At 36.9% G+C, this 21,842-nt stretch overlaps 1 protein-coding gene across 16 annotated transcripts in view; it reads left to right on the top strand.

Annotated features, from left to right (window-relative positions):
- Positions 1–21,842, top strand: part of ERC1 (ELKS/RAB6-interacting/CAST family member 1) — a 526,143-nt gene that overhangs the window by 185,203 nt on the left and 319,098 nt on the right. For all 16 annotated transcript variants that reach the window (XR_011497049.1, XR_011497048.1, XM_070494769.1 and 13 more), the window contains 3 exons: positions 1,496–1,636; positions 2,589–2,729; positions 16,989–17,182. Coding sequence is in view for 14 of the 16 variants with exons in the window: in XM_070494769.1 (XP_070350870.1) it covers positions 1,496–1,636; positions 2,589–2,729; positions 16,989–17,182 (476 nt within the window). In the remaining 2 variants the exon portion in view is untranslated. The remainder of the gene's footprint in view (positions 1–1,495; positions 1,637–2,588; positions 2,730–16,988; positions 17,183–21,842) is intronic.

Below are 21,842 nucleotides of genomic sequence, written 5' to 3'. Positions count from 1 at the left end.
TAAATCCCTCTGGGCAAAAAGGAAAAAAGCTCTCTGTCCTATTGCTGACATTTATCGTATAAGGGGAAAGAAAATCCATTCTGTTGTTGCCAATTTAAGCATCTGTTGCTGGGCAAGATGGGTTCCACACTAGAGGGCAGTGGCTGAAATTGCTAAGGAATCCGCCGTATGTTCCCCATTTACTATCTTCTGAAGAAAAAGGAAAGTTCTTTTTATTTATAAGGTCAACTAGAATTAGGGGATGTGGGAATATCGGACATTGACTGTCAGGAGGCAATGTATAATTAGTTCTCCTTTACTGTGCCACATTGTTACCTAATATATTCATGGATTTTAGTTATTAATATACTGTATTGGCTGTTTTTCTAGTCTTGGCCTTGCTATTTCATTTTGCCTTTGTTAGCAAACCTAGTTTTTCAGGAATGGTTGAGTAAATAAAGAAGTGGCCCAACATGGCAAGTGTTAATGTCTTGGAAGGAGGTTTAAGGAATTTTTTTTTTTTTTGGACAAATCACTTTTATTTCTGTGTAAGTTACATACAACACAACACATCCATTTTAAGCATACAGTTTGGTGACTTTTTTCTTTTTCCTTTGGTGAGGAAGATTGGCCCTGAGCTAACATCTGTTGCCAATACTCCCCTTTTTGCTTGAGGAAGATTGTCGCTGAACTAACATTTGTGCCAGTCTTCCTCTATTTTATATTTGGGACACCACCACAGCATGGCTTGATGAGCGGTGTGTAGGTCCGTGCCCAGAGTCTGAACTCGTGGAGCACACAAACTTAACCACTATGCCACTGGGCCAGCCCCTAAAGAATCTTGATGGGGCATTTTAATTGGACTTTTTTAAAGGAATAAGGTCACTGTTCCTTAAGCCTCTTGGGCTCAGAATGCTTCAGACTGCCTGCCTGTGATCAAGGCTTGATCCCTGAATATATTTAGAAATAATACTTAAATTTCTCTAACTTTCAAACTTGCTATCTGTTGATAGTTTGACAGAAGGAAGTTTTAATGGCTTCTCTTTTCTTTACCCCTCTTTGTGCTTTAAGCTCAACATATAATAATCTCCCCAACCTTTCCTTTTTTTTGGTGTATGAATTGTGAGTTGTTTCCATTGCTTTGTAGGCAACATGTGAAGAATTTATAAAGAAGAAATATTTGTTAGCTGTTGTCCTTAGGGTATATATATAAGTTTTTGGGTACTTGGGAATTGAATAAATGGGATAATTTCAAAAGAATACTTTAGGGACGTATAATACTGGTTGAGATTATAGGAAAAGAAACCTAGGGTAATCAAAAGAACAAAGCCAGATCTTGGTTAAAGCAAGATAGGTAGGAAGGGTGAATTCTTTAAAAAGTAAATATTAACAACTTATCACTGTCTTTTGAATGGAGAATGGAAGTGTGAAATTTTATCAGCTAAAAGCTGAATTACAGTTAGATGACATAAATGTGAAAGGAATTTTCTCATGTATTTATGTGCTCTTTTATCAGGAGCGGACAATTGAGCGCTTAAAGGAGCAGCGGGACAGAGATGAGCGAGAGAAGCAAGAGGAAATTGATAACTACAAAAAAGATCTTAAAGATTTGAAAGAAAAAGTCAGCCTATTGCAAGGCGATCTCTCAGAGAAAGAGGTTAAGATCACCAAAATGGAATTATTTGGTTTGCATAGTCAGTGCATTTTGTGTATATGTTGTTGGTGTTTACATAATACATATAAGAAAGTATTTTATGGAAGATTTTCTTTAATAGTCTTAGGCCTTTTGGGAAGACCTGAAGGGATATTTCAGCAAGCTTTGCAGAGTCACAGTAGATTGGATCATTTATTTTCTAAGTCTTAATCTCTTTCGGTGTGTTAAGAGTTGGTTTCTTACTTGTTAATGACATTTTTATAGATCCTAAAATAACTGAAGCCCAGTTACATTTGGACAAACATTCTGCTACTGGTAAGAAAAGTGATAGATGAAAGGAATATGCAAAAGGAGGACAATTTATTTACAGCAGCTCTTAAACTGCATCTCAGCATTCACAGAGAAATCTTAAATGATTGTTGACCAATTAGGTGACTTGCTATACTTTGATCTTGCTTTTGGAGAATCCCATTATGTGACCTAAATAGCAAAAATGCCTAATGCCTTGTGATTAGATAATGCATGAGCCTTAGGGACATTCTCAGGATTTTCCTTCTAATATCTTTAGGAAAATTTATATAAATTTAAGTTCTTAGTAGAATTTTTCTTCTAAAAGGCAAAAGTATTTTATATTTAAGTCAATGTGGCTGCTAAGCTTGACTACTTACATTCACAAAGTTCAGTCTACTTCCATTTATTTTGTGGAGATGGGTATGTATTGATAGAACTGTTTAAATCAATATTCAATTGATATTTCTTGGGAATTCATCTTATTTTAGTTAGGACTTGAAAGCTAAAGCTAATATTGTTTTATATTTCATGTTCTTGAAATGGAAATACGTCAGTATATGGTAATCGAAAGAAACTACAAGCCACAAAAAAAATAAATTAAAAAATTTAAATCTCCATTTTGTTTATAGTTAGTATTTATTCTAAATGTGCATACTTCTTTTAGGCTTCGCTCTTGGATCTGAAAGAGCATGCTTCTTCCCTGGCTTCCTCAGGACTCAAGAAAGATTCACGGCTTAAGACACTAGAGATTGCTTTGGAGCAGAAGAAGGAGGAGTGTCTGAAAATGGAATTGCAGTTGAAAAAAGTAAGAAAGAATTTCTGTTTTCTTGCTTTGCTTTAAATAAGAACGTAGAAAACTCTACAGTGTTTATATGGAGTAACTTACCAATGGAGTAATAATCCCCTGAAGTTCAAAATACCATTTATGCCTTGATTATGTCTCTTAGTGTTCTTACCGTATTATATTTTACTCCTGAGAATCCCCAAACTCTTAGAAAATTGACAGTCCAAAGGAATATTAAAATATACAGCTCCTTTATGGGTGAAATACAAGACCACAATATAAAAATCTGAGTTATCTGAGACATTTCTTCCATTAGCATGAGACTTCCTAGAAGGAGATAATTTAGCAGTGATAATTACCCACACTGCTGAATATCAGGATATGGTGCAGATCTTTGCTGTCCATTTCTTTGATTTATACCTCTCTAATATTTATATGGCAATTTATAGTTATCAAAGCACTTTAATATTTCTTTTCTCTCAGTTGTCAACTCTGGTAGAATTAGAATGGAGACTTTTGGGCAGAAAATATGAAAAGAAAAATGGCCATGAATAGAAAAACAGGTAATAAATCAAAAAAGGGGAAAGCCATCAACCTCCTCTGCCCAAAGTTTATTTTTTCTCGTGAATCTAAATATAAAACCTAAAATATAACAGATCGTATGAATAACCAGCTATAGCTATATCTTGATAATAAGGAAATTAAAAATAAGCAAAAGGAAAGAAAATGTGGGATTGTCATAAACAGGAGAATTTGGAATCTTAATGAAAAACATTACTCTTGATAGTTACCCACTCAGCTTTATACCCCTAAATATATTTAATGGCTTTACTTTCAATATTCAGGTATTAAGTAGAAAGTTACCTCCATCTTTTTAGTGAGGAAATAACTAACGAAAAAGGAGTACAGCCCAGTCTTGAGACTTCAAGTTTTGATCTCTTTCCATATATTGAGTGCATTCAACATGATGCCCTCATAATGAATCATTATTTAGGATATGCCAAAAATAAAATCATATTCTTAAACTAAAGAAAGGAAGAAAATCCAGTGTCTTAAAGTTACTTTTGAATAAGTAGGAAAATACTTTTTTTGAGATTAAGGATTCTGCTTATAACCAATTCAGATTTCGTAGTTGGTTTTTTTTCCCCCCTTTACCTCTTTCACCCACCTCCCAACCCCCTTCTCTTCTGATAACCGCCAATCTGTTCTCTTTATCTATGTATTTGTTATCTTTCACATATGAGTGAAATCATATGGTATTTGTCATTCTCTGGCTAATTTCGCTTAACATAATACCCTCAAGTTCCATCCACGTTGTTGCAAATAGGATGATTTTGTGTTTTTTTTCTGGCTGAGTAGTATTCCATTCTGTGTGTGTGCGTGTGTATATATATATACACACACCACATCTTCTTTATCCATTCATCCATAGAAGCACACTTGGGTTGCTTCCACATCTGGGTTATTGTGAATAATCCTGCAGTGAACATAGGGGTGCGTAAATCGCTTTGGATCATTGATTTCAAGTTCTGTGGGTAAATACCCAGTAGTGGGATAGCTGGATTGTACAGTATTTCTATTTTTAGTTTTTTGAGAAATCTCCATACTGTTTTCCATATTGGCTCCACCAGTTTGCCTTCCCACCAGCAGTGTATGAGGGTTCCTTTTTCTCCTCATCCTCTCCGACATTTGTTGTTTTTTGTCTTGGTAATTACAGCCGTCCTGACCAGTGTAAGGTGATATCTCATTGTAGTTTTGATTTGCGTTTCCCTAATAATTAAAGATGTTGAACATCATTTCATGTATCTGTGGATCTGTATACCTTCTTTGGAAAAATGTCTGTTCACATCCTCTGCCCATTTTTTGATTGGATTGTTTGTTTTTTTGTTGTTGAGTTGTATGTGTTCTTTATATATTTTGGAGATCGACCCCTCATTGAATAAATGATTTGCAAATATTTTCTCCCAGTTAATGGGTTGTCTTTTCGTTTTGTTCATTGTTTCCTTTGCTTTGCAGCTCTTTAGTCTGATGTAGTCTCATTTGTTAATTTTTTCTTTTGTTTCCTTTGCTCCAGTAGACATGGTATTTGAAAAGATGCTGCTAAGACCAGTGTCAAATAGTGTACTGCTTATATTTTCTTCTGGTATTTTTATGGTTTCAGGTCTTACATTCAAGTCTTTAATCCATTTTGAGTTATTTTTTGTGTACGATGCAAGATAATGGTGTACTTTCATTCTTTTGCATGTGGCTGTCCAGTTTTCCCAACACCATTTTTTGAAGAGACTTTCCTTTCTCCATTGTATGTCCTTGGCTTCTCTTTTGAAGATTAACTGTCTGTAGAGGTGTGATTTTGTTTCTGGGTCTTCAATTCTGTTCCATTGATCTGTGTGTCTGTTTTGTACCAGTATCATGCTGTTTTGATTGCTATAGATTTATAGTATATTTTGAAGCCAGGGATTCTGATGCCTCCAGCTTTGTTCTTTTTTCTCAGGATTGCTTTGGCTATTTGGGGTCTTTTGTTTTCCATATAAATTTTAGGATTCTTTTTTCTATTTCTGTGAAGAATGTCATTGGGGTTCTGATTGGGATTGCATTGAATCTGTAGATTGCTTTAGGTAGTATGGACATTTTAACTATGTTTATTCTTCCGACCCATGAGCATAGAATATCTTTCCATTTCTTTATGTCTTCAATTTCTTTCAATAATGTCTTATAGTTTTCAATGTATAGGTCTTTCACCTCTTTGGTTAAGTTTATTCCTAGATATTTATTCTTTTTGTTGTGATTGTAAATGGATTCTATTCTTTTTTTTTTTTTTTTTTTTTGAGGAAGATTAGCCCTGAGCTAACTACTGCCAATCCTTCTCTTTTTGCTGAGGAAGACTGGCCCTGAGCTAACATCCATGCTCATCTTCCTCTACTTTATACGTGGGACGCCTGCCACAGCATGGCTTTTGCCAAGCAGTGCCATATCCGCACACGGAATCTGACCCAGTGAACCCCGGGCTGCCAAGAAGTGGAATGTGTGAACTTAACCGCTCTGCCACTGGACTGGCCCCAGGATTCTATTCTTGATTTCTCTTTCTGCTAGTTTGTTGTTAGTGTATGGAAATGCAACTGATTTTTTAAAGTTGATTTTGTACCCTGCAACTTTGCTATAGTCGATTATTTCTAATAGTTTTCTGATGGATTCTTTAGGGTTTTCTATGTATACAATCATGTCGTCTGCAAACAGCAAGAGTTTTACTTCTTTCTTTCCAGTTTGGATTTCTTTTATTTCTTTTTCTTGCCTAATTCCTCTGGCCAAAACCTCCAGTACTTTGTTGAATAGAAGTAGTGAGAGTGGGCAGCCTTGTCTTGTTCCTGTTCTCAGGGGAATGACTTTCAGTTTTTCCCCATTAAGTATGATGTTGGCTGTGAGTTTGTCATATGTGGCCTTTATTATATTGAGGTACTTTTCTTCTATACTCATTTTATTAAGTTTTTATCATAATTGGATGTTGGATCTTGTCAGATGCTTTCTCTGCATCTATTGAGATGATCGTGTTATTCTTATTCCTCATTTTGTTAATGTGGTGTATCACATTGGTTGGTTTGTGGATGTTGGACCATCCCTGGGTCCCTGGAATAAATCCCACTTGATCATGGTGTATGATCCTTTTAATGTATCGCTGTCAAAATTTGGTTTGACAATATTTTGTTGAGGATTTTTGCATCTGTGTTCATCAGTGATATTGGCCTGTAATTTCTTTCTTTGTGTTATCCTTCTCTGATTTTGGCACAAGTGTAATGTTGGCCTCATAGAATGAGTTAGGAAGTGTTCTGTCTTCTTCAATTTTTTGGAATAGTTAAAGAAGACTAGGTATTAAATTTTCTTTGAATGTTTGGTAGAATTTTCCAGAGAAGCCATCTGGTCCTGGACTTCTATTTTCTGGGAGGTTTTTGATTACTGTTTCAATCTCTTTGCTTGTGTTTGGTCTATTCAGATTCTCTGTTTTTATTGATTCAGTTTTGAAAGTTTGTATGAGTCTAAGGATTTATCCATTTCCTCTAGGTTATCCAGTTTGTTGGTATATAGTTTTTCGAAGTGTTCTCTTACAATCCTTTGTATTTCTGTAGTATCTGTTGTAATTTCTCCTCTTTCATTTCTAATTTTATTTGAGCTGTCTCTCCTTTTTTCTTTCTGAGTTTAGATAAGTGTTTCTCAGTTTTGTTTCTCTTCTCAAAGAATCAGCTCTCAGTTTCATTAATCCTTTCTACTGTATTTTTAGTGTCTGTTTCATTTATTTCTGCTCTCATTTTTATTATTTCTCTCCTTCTGCTGATTTGGGGCTTTGTTTTTATTTTTTTTCTAGTTCTGTTAGGTGTAGTTTAAGATTACTCATTTGAGATTTTTCTTCTTTGTCTATGTGGGCCTGTGTTGCTATGAATTTCCCTCATGTGACCACTTGTGCTGCATCCCATAAGAGTTGGTATGTTGTATTTTCATGTTTGTTTATCTCCAGATATTTTTTAATTCCCTTTTGATTTCTTCATTGATCCATTGGTTGTTCAGTAGCATGTTGTTTAGTCTCCACATATTTCTGAGTTTCCCAGTTTTTTCTTGTAGTTGATTTCTAGTTTTGTAGTATTGTGTTTGGAGAAGATGGCTGAGATGATTTCAGTCTTCTTAAATTTATTGAGGCTTGCTCTGTTTCCCAACATATGGTCTGTCTTTGAGAAGACTGTATATTCTGCTGTCTTTGGATGGAATGCTCTCTGTATATCTATTAAGTCCATCTGATCAATTGTTTCATTTAAATCTACTGTTTCCTTGTTGATTTTTTTGTCTGGATGATCTGTCCATTGATGTAAGTGGGGTGTTGAGGTCCCCTACTGTTATTGTGTTGCCATTTGTTTTTCCCTGTAGGTCTGTTAACAATTGCTGTGTGTACTTTGGTGCCCCTGTGCTAGGTGCATATATATTCATAAGTTTTATGTTCTCTTGGTGGAATGTCCCTTTTATCATTATATACTGCTCCTCTTTGTCTCTTGAAGTCTACTTTGTCTGATATAAGTATGGCAACACCTCCTTTCTTTTGTTTGTCATTCGCTTGGAGTTTTGTCTTCCATCCCTTCACTCTGAGCCTATGTTTGTCTCTGGAGCTGAGATGTGTTTCCTAGAGGCAGTATATTGCTGGGTCTTGTTTTTTAATCCATCCTGCCACTCTCTGTCTTTTGACTGGAGAATTCAATCTTTTTACATTTGGAGTGATTATTGATATATGAGGGCTTAATACTGCCATTTTATCATTTGTTTTCTGGTTGTTCTGTGTTTCCATTGTTTCTCTTCCTTTGTAGTCCTGACTGCCATTTCATTTGGTGGTCTTCTGAGGAGGTTTTCTCAGTTTTCTCTCTTTTTGTGAATTGTGGCTCTGCTCTGGTTTTTTGTTTAGTGGTTACCATGGGGTTTGTATAAAAGATCTCGTAGATGAAGTAGTCCATTTTCTCATAGCCTCTTATCTCCATTAACCTAAGCAGGTTCTATCCCCTACCTTTTCCCGTTCTAAGTTATTGCTGTTACAATTTATTCTGTTTTTCATATCAGCTTACCACTAAGTTTGTGTTTATAGTTACTTTTGATGCTTTTTTTCCCTTTATCTTTCGAGTTATAATTGAGTAATTTGCCTCCCTGTTCTGATATAGAGCTGCAGGTTTCTAATTATGTCTGTTTATTTATCTCACTGCCCAAAGCTTTGTAGACCTTTGTCTTTTCTGGTGTGGCATCTTTAATTATCTCTTATAAGGGAGGTCATGTGACAAGGTACTCTCTCGGCTTTTGTTTATTTGGGAACGCTTTCATTTTTCCACTGTATCTGAAGGGAAGTTTCATTGGATAGAGTATTCTTGGGTGAAAGTTTTTGTCTTTCAGTATTTTGAATATATCATTCCATTCTCTCCTAGACTGTAGAGTTTTTGCTGAGAAATCTGCTGAATGCCTGTTAGGGTTTTCTTTGTAGATTATTTTGTTCTGCCTTGCTGCCCTTAATATTTTTTCTTTACCTTTGACTTTTCCCAATTTTACTATTATATACCTTGGAGAAGGTCTTTTAGCATTGATGTAATTCAGGGTTTAACTGTTAGCTTTGTCTGTTTGTAAATCTGGTGCTTTCCCCAATTTTGAGAAGCTCTCTGCTCCTTTATCTCTCCATTCTCCCTCAGTAATACCTATAATCCTTATGTTGCTTTTCCTAGCCGAGTCATGTATTTCTCAAAGAATTCCTTCATTTTTTAAAAATCTTAGCTCTGTCTCCTCTTCCACCTATAGAATTTCTGTATTTTTATTCTCTAAATCACTAACTCTTTCTTCTATAGTGTCAGCTCTGTTTCTTTGGGATTCTAGATTATTTTTTATTTCATTAATTGTGTTTTTCATATCCTGAATTTCTGCTTGATTTTTTTTATAGTTTCAATCTCTTTGGTGATGTGATTGATTTTATTCCTGACCTCATTGAACTGTCTTCCTGTGTTGTCTTGTAAGTCGTAGAGTTTCTTTATGACAGCTATTTTGAATTCTCTGTCATTTACGTTATAAACTACTGTGACTTCAGGATTGGTTTCTGGAGGATTGTCATTTTCCTTTTGATCTGGGTTGTTGCTGCAGTTTCTCATGGTGTTTGATGAACTAATATTTTGTCAGGGCATTTGTGGTAGTATTAGGTTGCAGAGTCCACTTGTTACCACTAGGGGGAAACAGCAGCAGAGTTTCTGGTCCCACCCCGTCTGCTGGAAGCTGTGGGGATACTATTGGTGCTTACACCGGCCAGGGAGCATTCAGGTGCTTGTGTGGACTGTGCTTGGTGGGTGGGGCTTCCTCCCTGGACCAAGCTAGGGCCACTCCTTGCAGCTGCAGTGTCACAGTGGGCTCCCCCCTGCAGGGAAAGTGATCACCAGTGGGCTAAGGGCTGCCGCCGTCTCTTCCTACAGTGACTCCATGGCGCATTCCCTCTTTCACGGCTCAGTGGTACTACGAGCACTTGCACAAGCCTGTATTTCCATCTCGCTGGCATATAGATCTGCTGCCACCTCTGCTTGTGGTCTTGCTGGCCATTGTGCTTGGTGGGCAGGGCTTCCTCACTGAGACCAAGCTGGGGGCAGTCCTTAGGGCCGCAGGGGCATGGTGGGCTCCCCCATGCCGGGAAAGCCATCATAGCAGGCTAAGGGCTGCTGCCACCTCTTCCTACAGTTGCCCTGTGCATGTTCCCACGTTCTGGCTCTCTCTCCAGGCTAGAAAACATTCCTGGCCATGCACAGGGCTACTACAGGAGTGCAGGGAGTGCTCACCTATCTGCACCACTTCCTGGGGGCAGTCCATCCACCCTCAGATGTATAGCTACTTTTGTCTCTCAGGCATCCTGTTGTGCTGTGTGGGCTTCCTCCGTTGGTCAGTGGATGTTCATTTAGTTGTATTTCCAAAGGCAGAGAGACAAGGGAAGAGCTCACTCTGCCATGTTGCTGACGTCTCTCTCCATTTTTCATTTTTTTGAGGAATCTCCATACTGTTTTGCATAATGGCTGTATCAATTTACATTCCCACCAACAATATGTAAGGGCTCCCTTTTCTTCATACCCTTGCCAACACTTATCTTTTGGCTTCTTGATAATAGCCATCCCAACAGGTGTGAGGTGTGATCTCATTGTGATTTTGATTTGGTTTTCCCTGATAATTAGTGATATTGAGCACCTTTTCATATACCTGTTGGCCATTTGTCTGTCTTCTTTGATAAATATCTATTCAGATCCTTTGCCCTTTCTTTTCTTTTTTTCTTTTCTTTTTTGTTTTTGGTGAGGAAGACTGGCCCTAAGCGAACATCCGTTGCCAGTCTACCTCTTTTGCTTGAGGAAGATTGTTGCTGAGCCAATACCTGTGCCAGTTTTCTTCTATTTTTTTGTATGTGGGATGCTACCAAGCCTGGCCTGATGAGTGGTGCGTAGGTCTGCACCTGGGACCTGAACCAGTGAACCCCAGGCCACCGAAGTGGAGCACATGAACTCAACCACTATGCCACTGGGCAGGCCCTCCTTTGCACATTCTTTAATGGGAATTTTGTGTTCTTTTGCTATTGAATTGTATGAGTTTGTTATATATTTTGGATATTACTCTCTTATTATCTATATGGTTTGCAAATATTTTCTCTCATTATGGAGGTTGCCTTTTCACTTTATTGATAGTTTTCTTTGCTATGCAGAAGCTTTTTAGTTTGAGGTAGTCCCACTTGTTTATTTTTGCTTTTGTTGCCTGTGCTTTTGGTGTCATATCTAAAAAGTCATGCAGTGTACGTTTTTAACTAATGTAAGTCCACCTTCAGATAACGCTGTCCCACTTTAGGTGTGGTGCAAATAGCATATCAGTATTTCCAGTTCCTTCCTCCTTTCCCTGATGACGTTGTTATCATTCATTTCATTTATCCATATGCTATAATCACCCAATACATTGTTATTATTATTACCTTAAATCATTACCTTTTAGATGCAGTAAGAATGATAAAAGATGTAATTTTAACTTCATTTATTCCTTCTCTAATTTTGTATATATGTGAATTTCTGACCTGTGTCATTTTCCTTCTCCCTGAAGACTTCTTTTAATATATCTTACACAGTGGGTCTCCTGGCTATGAATTCTTCAGTTTTTGTTTGTCTGAGGAAGTCTTTATTACCCCTTCACTTAAAAAAATTTTTATTGATGTATATTTGACATGCAGTATCCTATTAGTTTCAGGTGTATCTCATCGTGATTCAATATCTGTCACTTTTGAAGGATAATAACACTAGATATAGAATTTTAGGTTGATGGGTTTTTTTCCCCCTCTAACACTTTAAATATTTCACTCTACTATCTTCTTGCACATGTGGTTTCTGATGAGAAGTCTGCTGTAATTTGTAACATTGTTGGTCTATCGGTAAGGTGGTTTTTCCCCTTTGTCTTCTTTTAAGCTTTTCTCCTTGTCTTTCATACTTTACATTTTGATTATGACCTGCCTATGGATAGATTTTTAGTATTTATATTGTCTGCTGTTGTGAGCTTCCTGATTTGCTCTGCTGTTTACTTTGGAAAATTCTCAGCCATTATTACTTAAAATTTTTCTTCTCTTTTCTTTTCCTTCTGGTATTCCAGTTATGTGTAGGTTGCGTCTTTTGAAATCATCCCATAGTTCTTGGATGTTTTGTACTGTTTCTTCATTCTCTTTTTTTCCTCTTTGCACGTTAGTTTGGGAAGTTTCTATGGACTTATCTTCATGTTTACTGATTCTTTCTCCAGCCAGTTCCAGTCTACTGAATAGCCCATCAAAGGCATTCATCTCTCTTCTGCGTTTTTAAAACTTAGCATTTCCTTTTGATTCTTTCTTAGAATGTCCACCTCTCTGGTTATATTACCCATCTATTCTTGGATGTTTTCTACTTTTTCCATTAGAGCTCTTAACTATTAATCATAGGTATTTAAAATTCCCTGTCTGATAATTCCAACATCTTTGTCAAATATCCGATGCTTGCTGTATGTCTTCAGGCTGCATTTTTTCTTGCGTTTTAGCATGTCATGTAATTCCTTTGTGAAAGCCAGACATGGTGTATCAGATAGTAGGCACTGAAGTCATAGGCCTATGTGTGAGGTTTAATTTGGCTAGAAGTTGAGCTGTATTTAATGTTTGCTGTAGCTGTAGGTGGCAGAGGCTTCAAATTCCTCTATTGTCCTTGGCTCCTCTGTTGACTTGGGCTTCTCTCTCCATAGAGAGTCTGTGTTTTGCGGCTCTTTCAGCCGTGATCCACTGTTATTACACTGAACCCAGTTGGTGTGGGGGACAGTAAGTGTTCCATAATCTTTTGATTGTCTCAATCTTTTATTAGCCTGTGTTCCTGGCTTTGATCTTCACAAAGGTTTCTCAGCTTATTTTCCCCCTTAGCTAGAGGGGCCTAGAGTGGGAGAAATACTCTTCCCCCAAGTGGGATACAGCTCTGTTAAATTCTTCACTCCTAGAGAATCAGTCTTTGGATAGAGTATGCTTTGGTCACAGTTGTTGCTCTTTCTCTCCCCGTGCTAGAACCGCAAGGGGATTTTTGTCAGCTCTTCACTGTGAGAAACTGGTAGGGTTTCTGGAGGTAAAGCCTGTGAACGTGTGTGGCGCTACCCTCAAACTGCAGCCCTAGGACTTTCTCCCCCTCTTGCTCATCTGCACTCAGCCTCCAGCAGTCCCTCAAAGTTGCCATTTAAGTGTTTTCTCCTAATGGCTTTTGTTCCAGGTAAGCAGATCTCAATTTCAACTCTCTGTATTTGCCTATGTGTCCTGATTTTGGAGTGGTAGTTTGTCCTATGACCTCACTTCTCTGATAAATCAAGAAAAGTCATTGATTTTCAGTTTTTCAACTTTTTCTTGTTGTAAGGATGGTAGTTATGAGTTCCAAGCTTTTTACACATTGGAGCTGAAGTTACAGTAGTTTTACATGTGGAACAGACCTACTCATTCTTATTTTATGAAGACAATTATGTGAATTTTGCCATTTAGAATAAAATCTAAAATAGGAATAAAATAAAAACCCAATTTATTGCTTATTTTTGGGAGTCAGATTTAATTTTATTAATTAACACATTTATAGAATTAATAAATTACCTAACCCCAGGAATTTGAGAGGAAATCACAGAGGTCTTAATTAACAATATGTATGTCTTGTACAGCTTTCTTAGTTCTGCTAGATGTCAAATGAACTTGAGTATTTTATCATATTATCTAAGTGCGTTAAACTGTTATGAATTTATCTTGGAAATTGGCTCTATTGAAAAGAAATACACTTTGACTTAAAAAAATGTCTTAGAATAAATGAGAGCATATTTCCTAATATAAGATTGAGATAAGAGTTAAGTAATAAAATGTAAGACTCAGAACAATCATTAAATATTGTATTTCAGATTTTATCTCATTCTAGTAGATAAGTAATTCCTTAGCATTATTACCTTTTAAAAGCAGGATAGTAACATAAGTCAGATAGAGATAGACAAATACTGTATAATCTCACATAGACATGGCATGTAAAAAACAAAACCAAATCTGAACTCATAAATACAAAGAACAGATTGGTGGTTGACAGAGGTGGGGGTGAAATGTGTGAAGGTGGTCAGAAGGTACAAATTTCCAGTTACAGATAAGTTGGAGATGCGCTGCACAGCATGGTCACTGTAGTTAACAATACTGTGTTGTGCAATTGAAAGTTGCTAAGAGACTAGATCTTAGAAGTTCTCATGACAAGAAAAAAACATTTGTAACTGGTAGTGGATGTTAACTAGAGTTATTGTTGTCATTATTTTGAAATATATACAAATATCAAATCATTATGTCATATACCTGAAACTAATATAATGTATATGTCAATTATATCTCAATTAAAAAAGAAGCACAGTACGTATTGTCAGATGGCTTTTTTTTTTGCTACAATTTTAATTCTTCTTGGGCGCCTATTAGGTCTAGAATTTTGTTATCTTTGTCTTCTGTATTAGCAGTCTTTTTTGCTTTATAGCCTATTTATGGGTTTACCTGAAATAATCTTTGGCATATTTTCTTTTTGCTGAAAACCATAGCTCATGTAAGGTTGGTGTTGTAATGTATATTTATCCAAAAGGCTGTGTTTATCATTGAAATTTTCAAAGCAAATTTCTTCTCTATTATGTTTGGAGTAGGAAATGACTGGTCTAGAGATAATGACAAATTGAAGTCATTTTTGACCTATTTATAGCTTAAAAATTTATCCCCTATACCTGAATTTTGGTTTTCTGTGTCTTCAGCATGAGATAATAACCTCAGAATTACTAAGGAAAGCATTGAAATTCAACTTTTGTATTATCTGATTTGTTTTTCCCTGCTCAGTGAGATTCACCCTCAGCTAACATCTGTGCCAATCTTCCTCTATTTTTCCGTATGTGGGCAGCATGGCCACTAACAGAGCAGTGTGGGTCTGTGCCCAGGAACCGAACCCAGGTTGCAGAAGCGGAGCGCACCGAACTTAACGCTAGTCCACCAGGGCTGGCCCTGTATTATCAGAATTTTTTAAAATGCTAATAAATTCTTTCTTTTTTCCCCCTGGGGAGAAATAGACTCTGAATTTTTTTATTGGAGTTTTTTTTAAACTATATTTCTTAACCTTTTACCTTTTGTTTTCTTCCTCGTTCTCTTCTCATACCGTTTCCTTCTACTTTTCTTTGTTCTTCTCCCCTGAGTCTTCTCCCCTTCAGCATCCTGAAATAGTGTTAAACCACCCATCCAAGTCAGTAGGTGACCTGACAAAGTGACGCCATAAAGTCCTAGCTGATGTTTTTGCTGTATTTTGCACGAGTGATGCTTTTTTTACTGTCCTATAGAAAGTGAATACACTTGACCTTCTCATCTCTCCTTTCCTCAAGTAGGAACTCGAGTGGTTTTTTTTGTTGTGTTTTTTTAAATGACTCCTTTTTAAAGTATACTGAGGTGGATACAAAGTGGAAAAGTTTCTGCGAGACCAAAATTCTCCCCCAAACTTTGGGAAATGTCCACATTTCTGCTGCTTTTGCTTTGTTTTATGCTTAGTGACTTAATTCATTTAGGGCTGCCTCTCTTTCCCCCTTGCTTTTACTTTGTTTTGGCTTTTAACTATACCAGTTTAGGGTAGAATTTTGCTAACGTATTAAAATACATGTCTGCCAGTAGAGTCTCCTTTAACGGCCTCTGTTAGTAATTGTGGATTTTCACAAGTGATTAAACCTGTAACAAAAGATATTGGTAAAGGACTTAATCTTAAAAGTACAGCTGTTGCTTTGACAAAATATTTAGCCCAGGTTATAGAAACATTTGTCTTTTCCTCAAGGTATTTTGCCTTAGAGCTTTCTGAAGTATTTCTTAAGAATGTGTATTTATGCCTTTAATATTTTTTCAAACCATTTTAGGGGACTAAGTATGTTTTGTTGTCTATTGAGTAAGAGACAAGAAAACATCTTAGCCTTTACCTTCTCATTAAATACATTATATGTGCATGGTTTTAGAGATTCAGGAGAAAAATTGAAGACTTGAAAATTAGTTTTTAATTATTGAAACTGCTTTATATTCCAAGATGCATTGAAGGTCCTAGTTGCTATTGCAACAGGATCCTGAATAAAAGACCTTTTCTCAGTTCTAAATGTAATCGTTGATTTCTGACTTTGTCTCCTGTTATCTTGAAAGATCCTGAATCCTTGCATTAGGAAGTTACTGATGTGGTGATAGCCATTTTCTTAACCTAACTCCATGTTTAGAATTATTTTTTAATTCTTAACTATTTTTTGTGAGGAAGATTGGCCCTGAGCTAACATCTGTTGCCAGTCTTCCTCTTTTTGCTTGCGGAAGATTGTTGCTGAGCTAACATCTATGCCAATCTTCCTCTATTTTATATGGGATGCCACCACAACGTGGTTTGACGAGCACTGCTAGGTCCATACCCTGGATCCAAACCTGCGAACCCCGGGCTACCAAAGTGGAGTGCACGAACTTAACCACCATGCCACTGGGCTGGCCCCAACCTAACTCCATTTCTGATGACATCACACTTGCTGCTGCGTACTGATGTTTTGGTTGACAGACCGCATATACAACAGTGGCCCCATAAGATTAGTACCATATAACATAGGTGTGTAGTAGGCTATATGATCTAGGTTCTTGTAAGTACATTCTATCATGTTCACACAATGACAAAAACCTCCTGATGACAACTTTCTCAGAATGTATCCCTGTTATTGAGTGATGCATGACTGTATATGTTTCTCAATGCTCAAGGCCATATGATTTGTATGTGCTTGGTAAAGCAGTATATATGAGAAGGGAAGGGAAGTGAGCATCAAGTGGAAATCAGATCTCAGCATTGGTACTGGCTATGGTAAGATCAGCGGGAATCTCTGGTGATGCCTTTTGATATTATCTTGGAGAGATCAGTAGTAGTCTGGCTTCTTAGTACAGCTCACTAGACTCTGAACAGTGTCTTGGCTTATGATGATTTTTGGCCTGATAAATATTCAGGGATGTATTCTTTTAAAATAACTAATTCATTCAGAATCTAAGATAATTATTTGTTCATTTATTACTAATATTTTGTCTATGTAATATTTAAGCAGAGAAAACCCTTATAAATTGAAGACTAGCTATTAGATATTTGATAATACTCTATTTAAATTGGAATATAGAAGTTCTTTGGGACATAGTTTGCCTTCTGCCATTGTGTTTATCTAATAGAATTTGAACACTTTTCTTTGTAGGCACATGAGGCAACATTAGAAGCCAGAGCCAGCCCAGAGATGAGTGACCGAATACAGCAATTGGAGAAAGAGATTGCCAGGTACAAAGATGAATCTAGCAAGGCCCAGGCAGAAGTTGACCGCCTCTTGGAAATCTTGAAGGAGGTGGAAAATGAGAAGAATGACAAAGATAAGAAGATTGCCGAGTTGGAAAGGTAAGAAAAGGGAAGTGAACAGGGACTCACTATGTTAGAAATATTAAAGTATGCTTATAAACTATGTATTTCTGTGGCAGACTTTTTAAATATGTTTGCCTCTCTGAATTTAGATTCTTGAGTGCTTGATGTTACTTTATCATCTCCTTTTTATTCTGAGTCAGTTTAAATTCATTGTTGCAGTCTCTAAAAGGCAGCACAGAATGGGAATAAATTGGGAAGCTATGGACTTCAGCATCATTGATTGAAAAGAGAGAAAGTATTTCTTGATTAAGAAACTAAAGTTTTCTACCGGCTAATCAAGAGAGTACAAAAGCTACTTGGTCTTTAGTTATTTATTTATCTATCTAAGGAGCAAATGAGCCTCAAGTTCAAGGAATTAATATTTTCTCATAGGTTTAGACCTTTTTTGTTGAGCTGATACTCCTTTGGGTTATGAATTGTTAGACTTCACCATTTGTGTTGTGGAGAAGCAGGCGATTACATCAGGGCATAGGTCAGAGTTAGAAGAAGGGGGTGCATCTTGAGGACAGTGTAGGAGACCTGGATTTGATTTTTGTGGAGCTCTGACTTTGAATTCTTCAAAATGAGCTGAGTTTGAACAGATCCAGTCAGACAGCTCTCTTGGAATTTTCTTTGTCTTTTTTAAAAAATTAGGGTGTTTCATACTAAAGATTAAGCGTATTCCTCTTGACCTCTTCTTTTACACCGTATATTTAAAATAAATTCACGGGTGCATGGAAACAGTTCTTCCGGTGGGACTTGGTTAATCACCCACGGTCTTCTGAACAGTCGGACTGTCAGTGACAGGATGAAGCCCCTAATCTGTGTGGCTCCTTGGAGCCTGATTCTTAGGAATATTTTATTTTCATGCTCTTGAAGGGTGGGAAGTATTTGACTCCTTTCATAAGTTTATTAAGTTTTAAATTTTCGGGTTACTTCAATTTAAGACTTGATATTTTCCCCAGAAGTTATTTTTTTCTTCTATTCTGTATCCGTAGAAATTTGATTTTCAAGAAACTAAAACAATGAAGTCCAACCCTCACAATTCTCCTTCACTATACTGAAAGTGTGAATAACTTTCACACTGTAGGCTGATTACTTACTCACTCATTTCCTCTTATTTTGATTATTAACTCTATTTATATTTTCTGGTTCTGGATAAGACAAACAGATAAAGTTCTTTAAGTCAAAATTAACAAATTACCCGAATCTCAAGATTAGATTTTGTGCGTTTTTTTATGCTTTTGTCCATGTTTGCACTGTATCTTCCCCCCTCAACACACACACACACACACACACACACGCACACACACACACTTGCATGAATATGCACCTCTCTTTGCTTTTGTCTTGGCCTGAAATCAGCAACAGTAGTGTATAGATTTTAAAATACAATACTTTTGATGGATTAGTGACTTCCCACTAAATATATTTCAATATTTCAGAAAAGAAATTCCTTGATAAAGTTTCATTTTTCAGTTTGAGTTCTTGTATTAGAAATCTACATTGAAATTATTGCTTTGCTATTCCAGGCAGCTTGCTTGAAAAACATCTTGATTCATTTTTGGACCTAATACTGATTTTGGGAAATGGACATGATTTGAATGAGAGTAAGAAATAGGATTAAATCTATGTTTGATATCCAAAGCAACCACATAGCTTTTATTAGCCACTATATTTTTCATATTTTGAGAAAGAGTTCTAAATGATATACTCTCTCCACAGAATATAATTTATAAAGTTGAAAACGCACTATACAGGTTTGTCCTCTGGTCATGCAGCAGTTGTAATTTTGTTTTAGAATTTGTCGCAAAGTTTCTTGGTTACTAAAAAAAGAAAGTTTTTAAAACTCAGTTTTTGCTACTGGCTTTATAATTTGTTACTGAGCAACATAATTTAAAATAAGAATAAATAGTCAAAAATAGTTGGGATTATATTATACCTTTTGTTCCCAGATTTAGTACTGAAGTGCATTGTGTGTGGCTGCTGTGTTTCTTACTAACCGTTTGCTTCTTATGGTGCCATTCCACTATTTCCTGTGTGTGGGTGTCTTCCTGTAATATACTGTTTGAATTTCTTCACCTTTCTTTTGATTTGTCTCATCACGGTCCTGTTCTATTGGGGCTTCATGTCTGTGTGTTCGTATGTGTGTCTCCTCTTGGCCATATTCTGTCTCAGAATGCCGGTCTCCCGCAATTTGTACCTTCCACACCAGGTTCTGTCCCTGCACTGTCAGGGGTTTGTTTGGGACTTCCTGGGAAAGTGAGTGTTATGTAAGGCCATGGTTCTGTACTAGACTGGATTGCTACTGCTGGGCCTTGCTGGGCATTTTGCTTGATCAGAATTAAAGAACAGCTGTTTATGTGTTAGGTTGAACTGTACCTGTTAGGTACATTGCTTGTGGACAACGTGTGTGTTCTCTGGTAAGATTCTGTTGTTGTTGTGTAAAATTGTCTTAGTCTTTGTTCCAGCCTGTCTTTTATGTGGTTGTTTTATGCTTGAATGCCCTTGAAGTGGTAGCCCCTTGACTATTGCAACTCGGCCCACTGTCATTCAGGACGTACAACTCATTTCTGAAGGGTGTTCAGCAGCCTTCTAAGTGCAAAAATAAAAGCAGACTGTTAGAATCGTTGAACTAAAGGAAAGTCTTAGTGTTCTTTTAAAGTTTCTTAGTACTTCTTATGTAAGGATCTCCAGTATTAACAGATTTAGATAAATCATCAAGGATTCCTAAACCTATTCTTTGTGGTCTTGAGGAAAATGAATAGTCCCTTACATTGCTCTTAAAGAACAACAGTAGTTTCTGTTCGGAGATGATTTAGTGTTGTACCACTGTCTTCACCTACTGCAATTTTGGAAAGAGGATTGTGTATGCTCACCCATACATCTGCAGATGTAAAACATTTTCTCCAATTAAGTTTAATAAGTATTACTTCTAAAATCATATTCCATACTGTAGTGTATATCAGTGAAAGTTCAACCAGAGTGGCAGAACCAGTAGATGATATATATATATATATATAAAGGGATTTATTGCAAGGAATTGTCTTGCATGATTGTGGGGTCTGGCTAAGCAAGTCTGAAATCTGTATGGCAGGCTGTCAAGAAGAGATCACTAGTAGGTTAGAACTCCTGCAGCCACAGGCCAAAACTGGTCCATAGAAGAATTTCTTTTCTTTTTTTTTTTTTTTTTTTAAGATTTTATTTTTTCCCTTTTTCTCCCCAAAGCCCCCCAGTACATAGTTGTGTATTCTTCGTTGTGGGTTCTTCTAGTTGTGGCATGTGGGACGCTGCCTCAGCGTGGTCTGATGAGCAGTGCCATGTCCGCGCCCAGGATTCCAACTAACGAAACACTGGGCCACCTGCTGCGGAGTGCGCGAACTTAACCACTCGGCCACGGGGCTAGCCCCAAGAATTTCTTTTCTTTGCTAGGGAAACCTCAGCCCCACTGTTACAGTCTTCCCGAGGATTCAGTTATGCCCACTTTGATTATCTAGGATAATCTCCTTTGCTTAAATGGATTAAAGGCTTTAATTATATCTGCAAAATACCTTCATAGCAACGTCTAGATTAGTCTTTGATTAAGTGACTGGGCACTGTAGCCTAATGAAGGTGACACTTCAGGAAAGTCATCACCTAGTAGTTCTGGATAGTCTTTATAGGTCAGTTGAAAGAAAAAAATCTATAAAACTAGAACTAGGAATGAATGTCCTTTTGTAAGTATGTAGATGGGTTTAGATTAGCCCAGGAACTGAATGTGGTTGAGAATATTAGAGTTTCTATTTAAATTCATAATGAACAGTTTTTCTTTGGCATGATGTTTAAAATATTTAGTAATGTAGGCTGATAGAATTCTGATATTAGTCTGTTTTCAGACTCTTGAAAGAATTGTTCATTGTCTTCTGTTTCAGTCTTATTATTCCTTTTAGCCAAATATTCATGTCATGGCATAGCATAGCTAGGAGCATTATCTCCCGTGCCATATGTTGTGTTTGCTTCATAATTTTGCTTTTGTGTTTGTTTTACCTTTTTTTCTAATACAGAAATACTAATGAATCTGCAGAATTTGGTGTTTGCATCAGAAATCTTCAGTTTACTCTAATACGAGGTTCATTTAGATTAGATTCAACATACCATTTAGAAACTTTTATAGTATTTAGAGAATGGCAGCCATCTTCTGGTTTTCAGATAATTTAGGTATCAAGGATTGCCTTTGAGGGGCTGGCCCTGTGGCCGAGTGGTTAAGTTTGCATGCTCTGCTTTGGCGGCCCAGGGTTTTGCCAGTTTGGATCCTGGGCGCGGACATGGTACCACTCATCAAGCCATGCTGAGGCGGCATCTCATATAGCACAACCAGAAGGACGTACAACTAGAATATACAACTGTGTACTAGGGGGCTTTTGTGGGGGTGGGGCGGGGGAGGGAGAGCAGGGCAGAGGGGAGGAGGAGGAGGAGGAAAGGATTGCCTTTAATTTATCAAAGTTAGGAATTTTTAGTGATCAAAAGAATAATAGAATGTATTAGTGTGTAACCTCCATAATGAATAGAAAATGTAGATTTACTGTATTTCTCGATTTGGGGAATATAAAAACTGGGATTTTCGTGGATGTAGATTTCATTTTGGGGTATGTTTTAAAATTTAGTAGAGGGATTAAAA

This window comes from Equus asinus, chromosome 22 (assembly GCF_041296235.1).
Source record: "Equus asinus isolate D_3611 breed Donkey chromosome 22, EquAss-T2T_v2, whole genome shotgun sequence".
In the NCBI taxonomy this organism is placed as follows: Eukaryota; Metazoa; Chordata; class Mammalia; order Perissodactyla; family Equidae; genus Equus; species Equus asinus.
The sequence above is the reverse complement of the archived record's forward strand: the minus strand, read 5'-3'. Positions and strand labels throughout refer to the sequence as shown.